The 12,254-nt window shown below is 35.2% G+C and overlaps 1 protein-coding gene and 1 non-coding gene across 2 annotated transcripts; both read right to left on the bottom strand.

Annotated features, from left to right (window-relative positions):
• Positions 1 to 3,550: 3,550 nt before the first annotated feature.
• On the bottom strand, positions 3,551 to 4,282 carry LOC141629536 (F-box/kelch-repeat protein At3g23880-like). The gene has a single exon (XM_074442538.1). The coding sequence runs from the start codon at positions 4,280 to 4,282 to the stop codon at positions 3,551 to 3,553; it is 732 nt and encodes a 243-aa protein (XP_074298639.1).
• A 6,738-nt stretch (positions 4,283 to 11,020) lies between these two features.
• Positions 11,021 to 11,127, bottom strand: LOC141619335 (small nucleolar RNA R71). The gene has a single exon (XR_012531666.1). It is a non-coding gene; the product is annotated as a small nucleolar RNA R71 (small nucleolar RNA).
• Positions 11,128 to 12,254: the final 1,127 nt, after the last annotated feature.

Below are 12,254 nucleotides of genomic sequence, written 5' to 3'. Positions count from 1 at the left end.
ATCATATGGTTTTGGTTACGATAGTGAACACGATGACTACAAGATTGTAGTGACTAGTAGGGTTTGGATGGAAAGTGACCGAGATGTGCGTATATTCAGCTTAAAAGCCGATTTATGGAGCTATCCTCCTCCTCCTACTCGAGTTTCTTCCGGAAGACAATGGGAAACCCATCAAAAGGCGATATATAGAAATAAGATGCTACACTATCTTGTTTCTGCTAGGATAGTAGATGATGGAAGTTATGGAGTCTATAAAGATTATAGAATTGCTCGATTTGATGTTGTTACGGAGAAATGGAGAGACGATCTTAGTATACCTCAAATAAAGGATGTACTTGCAATATACTTGAGAGAGTTGGATGGACGGTTATACCTACGTGTCGGTCATTTTTCGAGTGACATTTGGATAATGGAAGAAGATGGTTCATGGAAGAAAATGTTTCATATTCCAACAGCATTCGACGACCATCGTCTTATTGCGTTTTCAGAGGACGGAAGCCGTCGTTTACTGTTTCAAAATCAACAATATAATAATTGTAAAGTCAAGTGGTATGATCACCAAGATGGCACAATTGTACCCTTCACTCTAAAGCTGCCATCATCAAGGTATAGCTTACTCATGCTTTATATTGCAAGCCTCGTTACGATTCCAGGGTGCTCCGTGCAGAAGTGGCCTGAAATCAAAGAAAAAAGACCGATGCGACGTCTATTATATTGTATAGGCCGCTTATCTTAGAATACTCCGTATAATTTTAGTATAATTTTTGATTTGTTCAGATTCTTTCACTTTGTAGACAAAATGATTATGTGAGATTAACCTCCTTATTAATCAACCCCCTTCTATTTTTCCGATTAAAATCTTACCGGATTTTTCAATTTCTCACCAATTTCTTGATATTACATAATACATAACCATGTATAAGTATTAATCATTGATTTCTATATAAACAAATTATGTCTTGTAGTGTATACATATAATTAGACCTATTTAATTTGAGTATGATGAATTGAGAATGCAAATCTACGAGTTAGCATAAATCATGAATCATCAGAGCAATGAGCAACGTCATCCGTTCACCATATACATTCAAAAAAAAACTCTCTATTAAATGCCTAAATCTCATTAATTTACTAGGTTGTTAATAGAGAAGAAGAGGAAGAGTTATTCATGATTAGATATTTTTTGTATCTCTTACAAAGACCCACATTTTAACGACAAATACAGTACCTCTATTCGGCTATTCCCCAACTAATCTCATATTATTATTATTATTATTATTATTATTATTTTTTTTTTTTGTTATTATTATTATTATTATTATTATTATTATTATTATTATTATTATTATTATTATTATTATTATTATTATGTTCAATCTCATAATTTTTATCCTACTTTATCGTCTGCAATGTTTCCAAATCAAAATCTGTTTTATACAAGTAGTATTAACAGAAAAAGAAAATTTGTATAGGAGCCATGATTTTTCACGGTTTCAAAAACTAGTTATTATCTAAAATGCCTCGATCAATTCCTCTTATTACGTATGCAACTTTGTATCTCATACTTTCAGCATCTTATCTTATCTTATTTAATTATAATGGAATGGCCATATTTTATGGAAACCCTTGAATCAAACGATTGAGACTGAGGAAATGCTTATCTAAGACGTACTAGATATTTTGTTAACACAATCTCGATTAGAATCCTAATGACAATCAAATTCCTAGTCTCAATATAATTTCTGCTTTAAAATCTGAGATCAAAATCTGTTGTTGTTCTCTGTCACAAGATTTCCAGAAATGGGATGTCTCACTACAATAAACAAGTGCAATCTAAAGACGACCCGTCGATTGCTTTTAGATATGATCCTTGAAATACTTATTTTGTTACCGGCTAAATCGGTCCTACGCTTCAAGTGCGTATGCAAAGAGTGGTGCAATCTTATCAAAAATCCCCTCTTCGCTAAACTCCATCTTAACAAATCCCTCCAATCCGACTCAAAACACAATCGTGCCCTTTTTACAACTGCCTTTCATTTCATCGATGATTTATATCACCCCTCTAGATGGATCAAATTGAATTGGCCTAAGGATATAATAAGAACTAATAGTACCTGTACCGAAGTTGTAGGCTCCTGTAATGGCTTGGTTTGCTTGAAAATTACGCGTGGGCCCGATTACACGGTTAAGTGCTTCGTTATATGCAACCCTACAACGGGTACTTTCAAATTAATCCTTCCTTCCTCCGACAAGAATTGGAGAGACTATAAATCATATGGTTTTGGTTACGATAGTGAACACGATGACTACAAGATTGTAGTGACTAATAGGGTTTGGACGGAGAATGACATTGATGTGCGTGTATACAGCGTGAAGGCTGATTTATGGAGCTACCCTACCCCTCCTCCTACTCGAGTTTCATCCGGAAAAAGATGGCTAAACGATCAAATAAATGTAATATACCGAAACAAGATGCCACACTATCTTCTTGTTTCAGTTAAGATACTAGGCGCTAAAGATTATAGAATTGCTCGATTTGATGTTGTTACAGAGAAATGGATAGACGATCTTAATTTACCTCAACTAAGAAGTCAAGTATATTTGGAAGAGTTGGATGGATTGTTATATCTACGCGGTGGTAATTTATCAAGAGAAATTTGGATGATAGAAGAAGATGGTTCATGGAAGAAGATGTTTCGTGTTCCTAGAAAATTTCAAGATAATCATCGTCTTATTGCTCGTTCAAAGGATGGACGTCATCGTTTACTGGTTCAAGGTAATTGGAATCTCAAATGGTATGATCACCAACATAATAAAACGGTACCCTTCGCTCTAAAGGTATCGTCAATGTTTTATAGCTCCGTCATGTTTTGTATTGCAAGCCTCGTTACAATTCCAGGGTGCTCCTCGGAAAAGTTGCATGATATCAAGGAAAAACGAGCTAAGCGTCGTCTTTTACGTTGTATAGGCTTATCTTAGAATACACGTTCTGTTTTCCAACAAATATTATGTTTGTGTTCATAGTACGGTTTAAAACTTGATATCGAATGTCATGCTTTAGTGTTGCAAATTGAAATCAATATTTAAAACTTTAGAGCACCGGAAAACATTAACTGATGTGCTTATTACAATAACCGTATGCGCAGTCATATTATAGCTCGAATCGCTTCACTGAAAAATATTAGCAGCGCAGCTAGCACTAGACCAAGCCCACCAAGGCATAGCGGTACTTTAACGCAAGGAGTATTAAAATCAAAGAAAGTTCGTTTAAGTATTTAAAATCAAAGAGAGTAATTTAAATTCGGCAACAATAAGTCGCTACAATAGCTATTCAAACGATCATAATTGACTGGTATGAGTGGTAAGGGCTCTCATATTTTAAATAAGTGCTCATCAGGGTTCGATTCATGACTCTTGCGAATGAAAAAGCCAAACTTGGGAGAGTTCAACCCATTAAATTGCCTTCAGTACCCCGAAGAAGGTTGCCCCAGCTGTAACAGAAATCATATCGCAAATTAAGGACAGTTTCGACATCAAGTTTGAAACCGTACTATGAAGATAAGCCTACACAACCTAAAAGACGAAGCTTAGCTCGTTTTTCCTTGATATCATGCAACTTTTCCGAGGAGCACCCAGGAATCGTAACGAGGCTAGCAATACAAAGGTGGACTAAGCTATACCATGCTGGTACCTTTAAAGTGAAGGGTACCATTTTGTCATTTTGGTGATCATACCATTTGAGATCCCCACAATATTCTAGATATTGAAGCAGTAAACGATGACGTCCGTCCTTTGAAAGAGCAATAAGCTGATACCGCCGGTCAAAATTTGTAGGAAGATGAAACATCTTATTCCATGAACCATCTTCCTCCATTATCCATACTTCACTTGAATAACTACCACCGCGTAGATATAACAATCCATCCAACTCTCCTAATTGTACCGGATTCTTTACTTGAGGTAAACTAAGGTCGTCTCTCCATTTCTCCGTAACAACATCAAATCGAGCAATTCTATAATCGCCTACATCTGAAACAAGATAGTGTAGCATCTTATATTTGAATACTGCATTTTGCCAGCTTTTATTTTCCCATCTTCTTCCGGATGAAACTCGAGTAGGCGGCGGAGGAGTAGGATAGCTCCATGAATCAGCATTCAAGCTATATATACGCACTTCTCGGTCACTCTCCGTCCAAACTCTACTAGTCACTACAATCTTATAATCGTCATGTTCACTATCGTAACCAAAACCATATGATAAGTTATCGTCCCACCATGTCATCCCTATGGAAGGAAAAATCAATTTGAAAGAACGCGTTGTAGGGTTGCATATACGGAAACACTTAACCGTGAAATAAAACCTATGCACGACGGTATAAATTTTGCAGCAAACCAAGCCATTACAGGAGCCTATAACATTGCTATAGGCTTCGTTAAGACTTGTGATATCCTGAGGCAATTTCAATTTGATCCATCTAGAGGGACGATAAAAATCATCGACGATACGAAAGGTAGTTGTACAAAAAAGGGAGTATTTGTGTCTTGAGTCGGATTGGAGCAGTTTGTTAAGATGGAGTTTCGCGAAGAATTGGGTGTTGATAAGATCGCACCACTCTTTGCATACGCATTTGAAGCGTAGGGCAGATTTAGCCGGTAACCAAGATAGTATTTCAAGTATCACATCTAACGGTATTCGATGGTTCGTCTTTCGATTGCATCTGTTTCTTGTAGTGAGACACCACATTTCTCAAAATCTTGTGATGGAGAACAACTCCCGGATCTTAGTATTTAAAGAAGGAATTATATTGAGATTAGGAAGGTGATTGTTGTTAGGATTCTCGTCGCGATTAAATTGTAGTAGTACGTTTTAGATAAGTAGTTTGGATTTTAATCGCGATTATGTTTAACAAAAATCAATACATCAATCAATCAATCAATACATATATATAAAGCAGAAACTTTTCGAGCAATATTAGAGAGTCCAACTTTTTTAGAAATCCTAACAAGAGTAGATTTCGAAAAAAAATTAAATAAATAAAATTATCATAATAAAAGTAGATTTCTTAGTATTTAAAACAAATTTTAATAAAATTATCCTAATATAAGTAGATCAAAAATATTTTAATAAAATTATCATAATATAAGTAGATTAAAATTATCAAATAGATAATAGAAATTCAAAATTATCCTAATATAAGTAAATTCATAATTATCAAAATTCAAGAAGTTGGTGGATAAAAGATGAATTTATTTTATTAAATAGTTATGTTAAGATGATGTAGTGTAATCTTACATAGTTACACGAAGTATAAATTACGATTTCATCAAAATGTAATCACTAAATAATCATTGAAGTGTGTATAGAAATCATAAACATAAATGCCTCCATATACATTCAAGTTATCAATACATAAAACATTTCACTAATCTATATATATGTTACTATTTTTGTTTAACTAATTTACTTTCTATAAGAATGTGGAGATCATTAGATGGAGGAATGAAACCGAAAAAAAGCGAAGTAGAATTCCTATATATAAAATAAATTTTATATAAAATTATTATCATTATCCTAATAAGTGTAGATCTAGCTTTTTTTCTTAATAATTTATGAGAAAATATAATATCCTAATCGAAGTAGATCTAATAATATGAGAAAATAATTCTAATAGAGGCAGATCTAATAATTTATGAGAAAATATCCTAATCGAAGAAGATCTAATAATATGAGAAAATAATCCTAATAGAAGTAGATCTAATAATTTATGAGAAAAAAAATAATACTAATAGAAGTGAATTTAATAATTTATCGATTATTCTTTACTAAAATAATAATAGAAAAACAACTTTTAAAGAATATTTATTTTAGAAATATTTATAACGCGAAATGTCATATAATAAACATATAAAAGTGTTAAAATTGTATATTTTATAAACATACAATTACTCTTTGTGAAAAAAAAAAGATCCTATTTTTTGACAAATATAAAATATTGTCAAAAATCTAACTTCTTCGATTTTAGCTTCTTAGTGAAATTCGTGTAGTAACAAAGATAATTTTATTTTAAAACTTTTTTGAATATTTAAAGATTTAAAAAAGATTTGAGTTGTTAATTATAACCAGACCTGTAATTATCTTTTACAAAAACGTTAAGAAAATGCCGATTTTTATTTTTTAAAAAAATAGTTCAGGAAAAAGTAACATGTCATATTAGGAAAAAAATGTAAGGAATGACATTTACTTGGCATTTGGCTTTTACAATGGCAGTGGAAGGAGACAAATTTCTATGATGACAATATTAGAAATAAACAACTTCAACGATGACATGAACAGTTTTAACTCTGACTTTCTATAACTTATCAAATGTGTATGATTGGATTACCAATAACATTCACATAAGATTAAAAAAAATTGAGCTATCATTTAATAGTAAACTTTAATTTTAATTAATTACATTTTGGTGACCTAAAATATTTAATTTTCAACTTTAATCTTAATTAATTACATTTTTCAGTAAAATAAACTACATACAAAATAGAATAATCAACATAATATTGAAAAAAAAAAATGCTTGATTTGTTATGTTCAAATTTTTTTTAGTATTCTTTATAAAATGCTAAGAATGTATGTATACGTCACTTAAGTGGAAAATAGTCAAAACCTCAAGGCACTAAAGTGGAATTAGGCTAAACCTCTTGGCACCAATGTTGAAAAAAATCTTTTTTTGTTAATGGTTAACCATGAGGTATCCCATATGGTTTTACTTGAATATAAGGTACTCCTTAGTGTAATAAATTAGGTTAAATTAATTGCATATATATTGGTTAAGAAGTGAAACGATTGTACATATATATTTAGTCATTTGAAGCCATTTTCTTGAAATTGAAACTCTTTTATGAGAATTTGTTCATTTTGTTATTATAAATAAAGAGTAGAATGTAAGATGATGAGACTTGATTTGTTAATAGATAACATTTCAAATAAACAAAAATGAGTTATAATTCTAATAAAATTAATCTAAAACTAATCGAGTTTAAGAGATGTATCCTAATATCCTACTCCCTCCAATCCACACAAAACTCCTCATTTGATTTTTGAGGGTCAAACTTTGAAAAGTTTGACCGTTAATTCACTCAAAAATTAGATGTCGTATTATATTTCGCTTGAAATTCATAGGGAACAATCAGTATTAATGGTAGATAGTGAAAACAAATTTATTGTTTAGAGATTTTAAAAAAAAATACTCCAAACAAGCTACATATATAATTGAGATACATGTTGTTTTGCATACCACCATTCAACATTTACAATATCGTATGCTTACAAAATGGAAACGATGTTGTAAGTTAATCTAATTTGTGAATCTTATAAAAGACAGTCTCAGTTATCACGTATTCATTTTAAGACATTAAATCACATTATTTTTGGGAATGACGTTTCAAATTAACTAAAATCGGTGGTGCGTACAACAATAAAAATAGGTAACTATATAATACAATTGTGTTTTCGGATGTTATACAACTGATATACTTAATACCAAAAATAGTAGCTTTTATGTTAAAGGACTGATGATCCATTAATAATCAACAAAATCAACCCAAAAGTTTTGTGTGTTCCGAATTTCAACATAGTTGGACTTTTTTTTATCAACTTAATTAACTTCTACTACCAAACTATAACAATGTAAACCAATATTTGCAATCTATTGTTCAACAAATTCTTAGAACATTCAATATGTATATTGTTAAAGATGATCCTAATGGGAATCTCATGCATTCTATGTAATTGAATCACAAATGTTTTTGTATTGTTGTTTAGAGACTACTAATAATCATTGAAATGTGTAGATATTTATCATAAATGTCTCCATATACATTCAAGCGATCAAGACATATAAAACAATTCACCGATCTATGTTACTATTTTTGTTTCATTAATTTACTCTATTTTTATAAGAATAGGAGATCATAAGGAGGAGGAACGATACTGAGAAGAACAGAAGTAGAATTTAGCGGTTTGGACAACTTAAAACTTTTGTGTAACAACAGAGCAACTAATAGTATTATTCATATCTGACTATCAGTTCAAGACTCACGCATTAGCCTAAATTTTGAATAAGTGTAAGTTTGAAAGAGTCTTAATAATTTAGACCATTAATTACTCAAGCCCTCAAGCTCTCAATGGTGTACATGTGTTATGATCATTAATTAATTGAACTAAAGAAACGCACATTATATTTTTAATCGAACATAATCTTTCTTATGCATTGATATAGAACCATTTTGCACTCTTTTTCCCTCTATTTTCATGCATATTCGACCCCATTTGAGGCGGTTTTGTACCCCCTTTACTCTCGTTTCTTGTCCCGATTCCCTTTACTATGACACTGTGGCCCCCTTGCAGAAATTGAGGCGGGAACGGGCGAAACGAAGCTAGAAAGACGGGATTTCTAAGCTATGCATGAAAGATGAAGGGAATGATGCTGAGGAGTATCCTCAGCCGGTAGGCCGGCAGCCGGCTAGCCGGCTGGGAATACATATATATGGAAATGAAGGAAGAAGTATGGAAGAAGCATCCCCAGCCGGTGGCCCGGCGGCCGGCTAGCCGGCTGGGAAGACATATGAGCTTAAGAAATACGAGAAATGAAGAAAGTTACAGGAATCTCCCAGCCGGTCAAATGACCGGCAGCCGGCTAGCCGGCTGGGAGTCCCTCCAAAAGCCAAAAGTCAAGTTTAAAGTCAAAGGTGTCCCAGCCGGTCAGGGACCGGCAGCCGGTTGACCGGCCAAGCATACCTGACAACTTCAAAACGTTAATTCAAAATCCAGGAAACTCCCAGCCGGTCAAAGGACCGGCAGCCGGTTGACCGGCCGGGATTGCGAGTACGTGTTTCAGAAACCCATTCCAAATTCTATCCTAATCCTTGCGGAACCTATAAATACCCTCTCTTAAACCCCTTTGTACACACAACCCTAGATCTGAGAATATTTCCCTTTCAAGTTTAAAACTTTGCTAATCCTTTTGCTAATCATTCCTTAATTAGACTAGTAATTCAATCAATTTGTGATTGAATTCGGGTTGTAAGAAGAAGATTGAAAGTTTATACTTATTTATTCTATCATAATTCCTTTCTTGCTTCTTGATTGGTATTATTTCTCTCCTTATTTTCATTTGTTTACATTTTGTTCTTCCTTCAAGTTTATTTTGATTGTTTATGTTAAAATCGTTGTTGTTGTTTGTTTGTTGTTGTTGATTTCATCATTGTTCATCTTTTCATTGTTCCTCTTTGCTTTGATTCTCTTTTATTTGTTCATCCTTGGATAGTTGTCCTCAAAGACTTAATCTTTGAGTTGATTTGGTTAAAGATTGTGCCTTTTAGATTAGTTAACCTTGTTATTAGAAATAATCTCTTCTTCTCTTAATTATTGTTGATTTGTTGCATGTTTAGTAGTAAGATTCATCTCCTCACCATGTTTGTGACCAAAGTTTCCATCTTTATTGTTTATTTTTCAATTAGGACGATGATTAGTGAGTAGTCTCCTTCTAGGACTCGGTTTGACTTGATATGGTAATTTCACTCACTAATTGTCACTAAGGCTAATTTGTGGGGAAAATTGGTTAGGGTAGTCTAGGGGAATTTTCATGCTTAAGGTTTGGTTTTCGGGTAGTGTCGGCTTTTGACCCTTGTCCACCAACGGAAGTTGGTTAGGTTGTTAGTCGAATATTTGGGGACCGACCCTTGTCACCAACTAAGGTTGAGACCGGAAGGGAGAACCGAGGGAGGGTGCCTCTAGGCTAGCGTTTGAAATCGACCTCCGGAAGGGGGAGTGGGATGACCCGGAATATGATGAGGGCTTAATGACCTTGACCATTCACTTGACCTCCTTGGGAAAATGCATGTTCTTGGGGGCGTCGGGTTTTGAGTTGGGGATACCGTCTTTCGAACCCGGGAGGGGGGTTAGTCGGAGTAGCTAGTGTCCTAGTGCGAGACCGGAAGGGAGGTTCTAGGCGAATTAGAGCCATCTCCCCCTTACCTTTCTACCCCTTTTGATTAGCCGAGACGATTAGTATGCGGAATTACTCATGTTTATGGTCGGACGGAGTTCTAGTCCTTCTCTTTATTTGATCCATCCTTTATCTTTAGCTTGTTTTTACCTTATCTTGTTGTTTGTCTTTAAATTTGATAGTTTAGCGCTAGTTTGTTACTACCCTCTTTGTTATTTATCGACTTAGCTAAACCGGTGAATTAGAACGATTAGTACTCCACCTACTCCTTGTGGGATCGACCCTTTTAAGTGTACAACGATAAAATCGTGCACTTGCGAGGTTTAACTTGAGACCATCAAGTTTTTGGCGCCGTTGCCGGGGAGTACGGCTTGATATTAATCGTTTTTGTTCTAGTTTAGACTAAGTCCTTTGTTACTAATCCTTTCTTTCAAGTGCTTAGGTCTTTTGCATGAGTAGGCGACGAAGACGAGGTCAACCGATATATCAACTTGACCGCACAAATTGAAGCCACGGCAAGAAGACTTAATTCTCTAAGAAGAAGGGGTTTACTTGATATTCCACCGATTGAAGAAGTTAATCACCAAGAAGCTACCGAAGTGTTTGAAAATCCTTTTGGGGTTTTAGAAGAAGAGCCTAACACCATGGTTGAGCCGGTTCCGATAAGAGACACTATGGCTCCTAAGCACATAGTCAATCCAAGCATCCAAAGGCCACGAATTCAAGCTAATAACTTTGAGATTAAAAATGTCTTGCTCAACCTTGTTCAAGACAACCAATTTGGAGGAGGTCCCTTGGAGAACCCAAATAATCATCTAAATGATTTCCTTGAAAATTGTGATATGTACAAATCAAATGGGGTTTCCGATGACGCGGTTCGCCTTAGGTTGTTCCCCCGTTCTCTTAGGGGTTCGGCCAAGGATTGGTTGAAGAATTGTGACCCGGATTCCTTCAAGACATGGGATGAGTTGGCTTCGGCATTTTTGAACAAATATTTCCCACCCTCAAGAACGGCCAAAGTCAAGAGTGAATTACAAAGCTTTACTCAAGAAGAGGATGAGACCTTATATGAGGCATGGGAACGGTACAAGAAGCTCCAACGGTTATGCCCACATCATGGCATCTCCGAGGCCGAGCTAGTGAACAATTTCTACAAAGGGTTGACTCAAGACCTTAGGCTTTCATTGGATGCGGGATCGGGGAAAGGTGCCTTAGACATCTTGGGGCATAAAGCGGCAAAGGAACTAATTGAGGAGATGGCCTCAAGAACTATGGAATGGGGAAGTGATAGGCAAATGAGGAAGGGCAAGAGCAAGGATTCTAATTCGGTTTTGAATGTGGAGGTTTTGAATGTGGAGGTTAAGGGTATGCTAGATGAACTCACCCAACAAGTTGCTTTGCTAAATTCAAAACCTAAAGGCTCCGATATGAGGCAAGTCTTGTCTTGTGAGTTGTGTGGTGAACAAGGGCATACTCCCATTGGGTGTCCCTTGATTGCACCCCTAGGTGAGGAATGCTATGAGCAAGTAAATGGGATTTGGGAGTCCACAAGTGCAAGACAAGGGTTCAACAAATAATAACAACAACCAATTTGTCAATGGAAAAAGAACTCACCCTTTCTTGTCTTATGCTTCACAAAACATTCAAAATCCCACCACTTCCCAACCTCAACAACAACCAAGGTTCAATCAAGACTCTCAATTCCAAAGACAAATTCCACCCGGTTTCCAAGGGAAACAATTCATCACCCAAAACCAACAACCATTTGGGGGTTTCATGGAGCAAAATTTCAATCAACAACAAACCCAAAATTTCCAACCACAAAACCAAATCTTCCAAACCCCTCAAAAACCATCTTGGGAACAAGCTTTTGAACAATTGGTTATTGCAAATCAAAAAGTCGACTCAAAGCTTGACAACCACATTGCCTCACAAAGCCGGGTTAATGATGAAATAAGAGCATCCCAAAAAGCAACGGAAACTCATGTAGCCCAAATTTCACAACAATTGAGTCAATTGGCTCAAAATCCGGGGAAGTTTCCGGGTAATACGGTTAACCCAAGGGAGATGAATGCGGTGTTTTTTAGGAGTGGTAAGCAATTGGAGAAGGTTGAGAAATCTCCTAAGTGGAAGAGGAAGAGGGTGTCAAGTGAAGTAGTGAAAGAGCACCCGGTTGAAGTTGTGCAAGAAGATGAGATTATGGTGGAGAAGTCTAAGGAGGTGGAGATGGTTGACCCTCCAAAGCAGGAT

This window comes from Silene latifolia, chromosome 1, assembly GCF_048544455.1.
Source record: "Silene latifolia isolate original U9 population chromosome 1, ASM4854445v1, whole genome shotgun sequence".
Lineage (NCBI taxonomy): Eukaryota > Viridiplantae > Streptophyta > Magnoliopsida > Caryophyllales > Caryophyllaceae > Silene > Silene latifolia.
Note: the sequence above shows the minus strand (reverse complement) of the source record. Positions and strands in the feature narration are given on the sequence as shown.

What these genes read in the sequence shown, in the direction of transcription:
- LOC141629536 (XM_074442538.1), bottom strand. Translation starts at nt 4,282, where the DNA reads ATGACATGGTGGGACGATAACTTATCATATGGTTTTGGTTACGATAGT.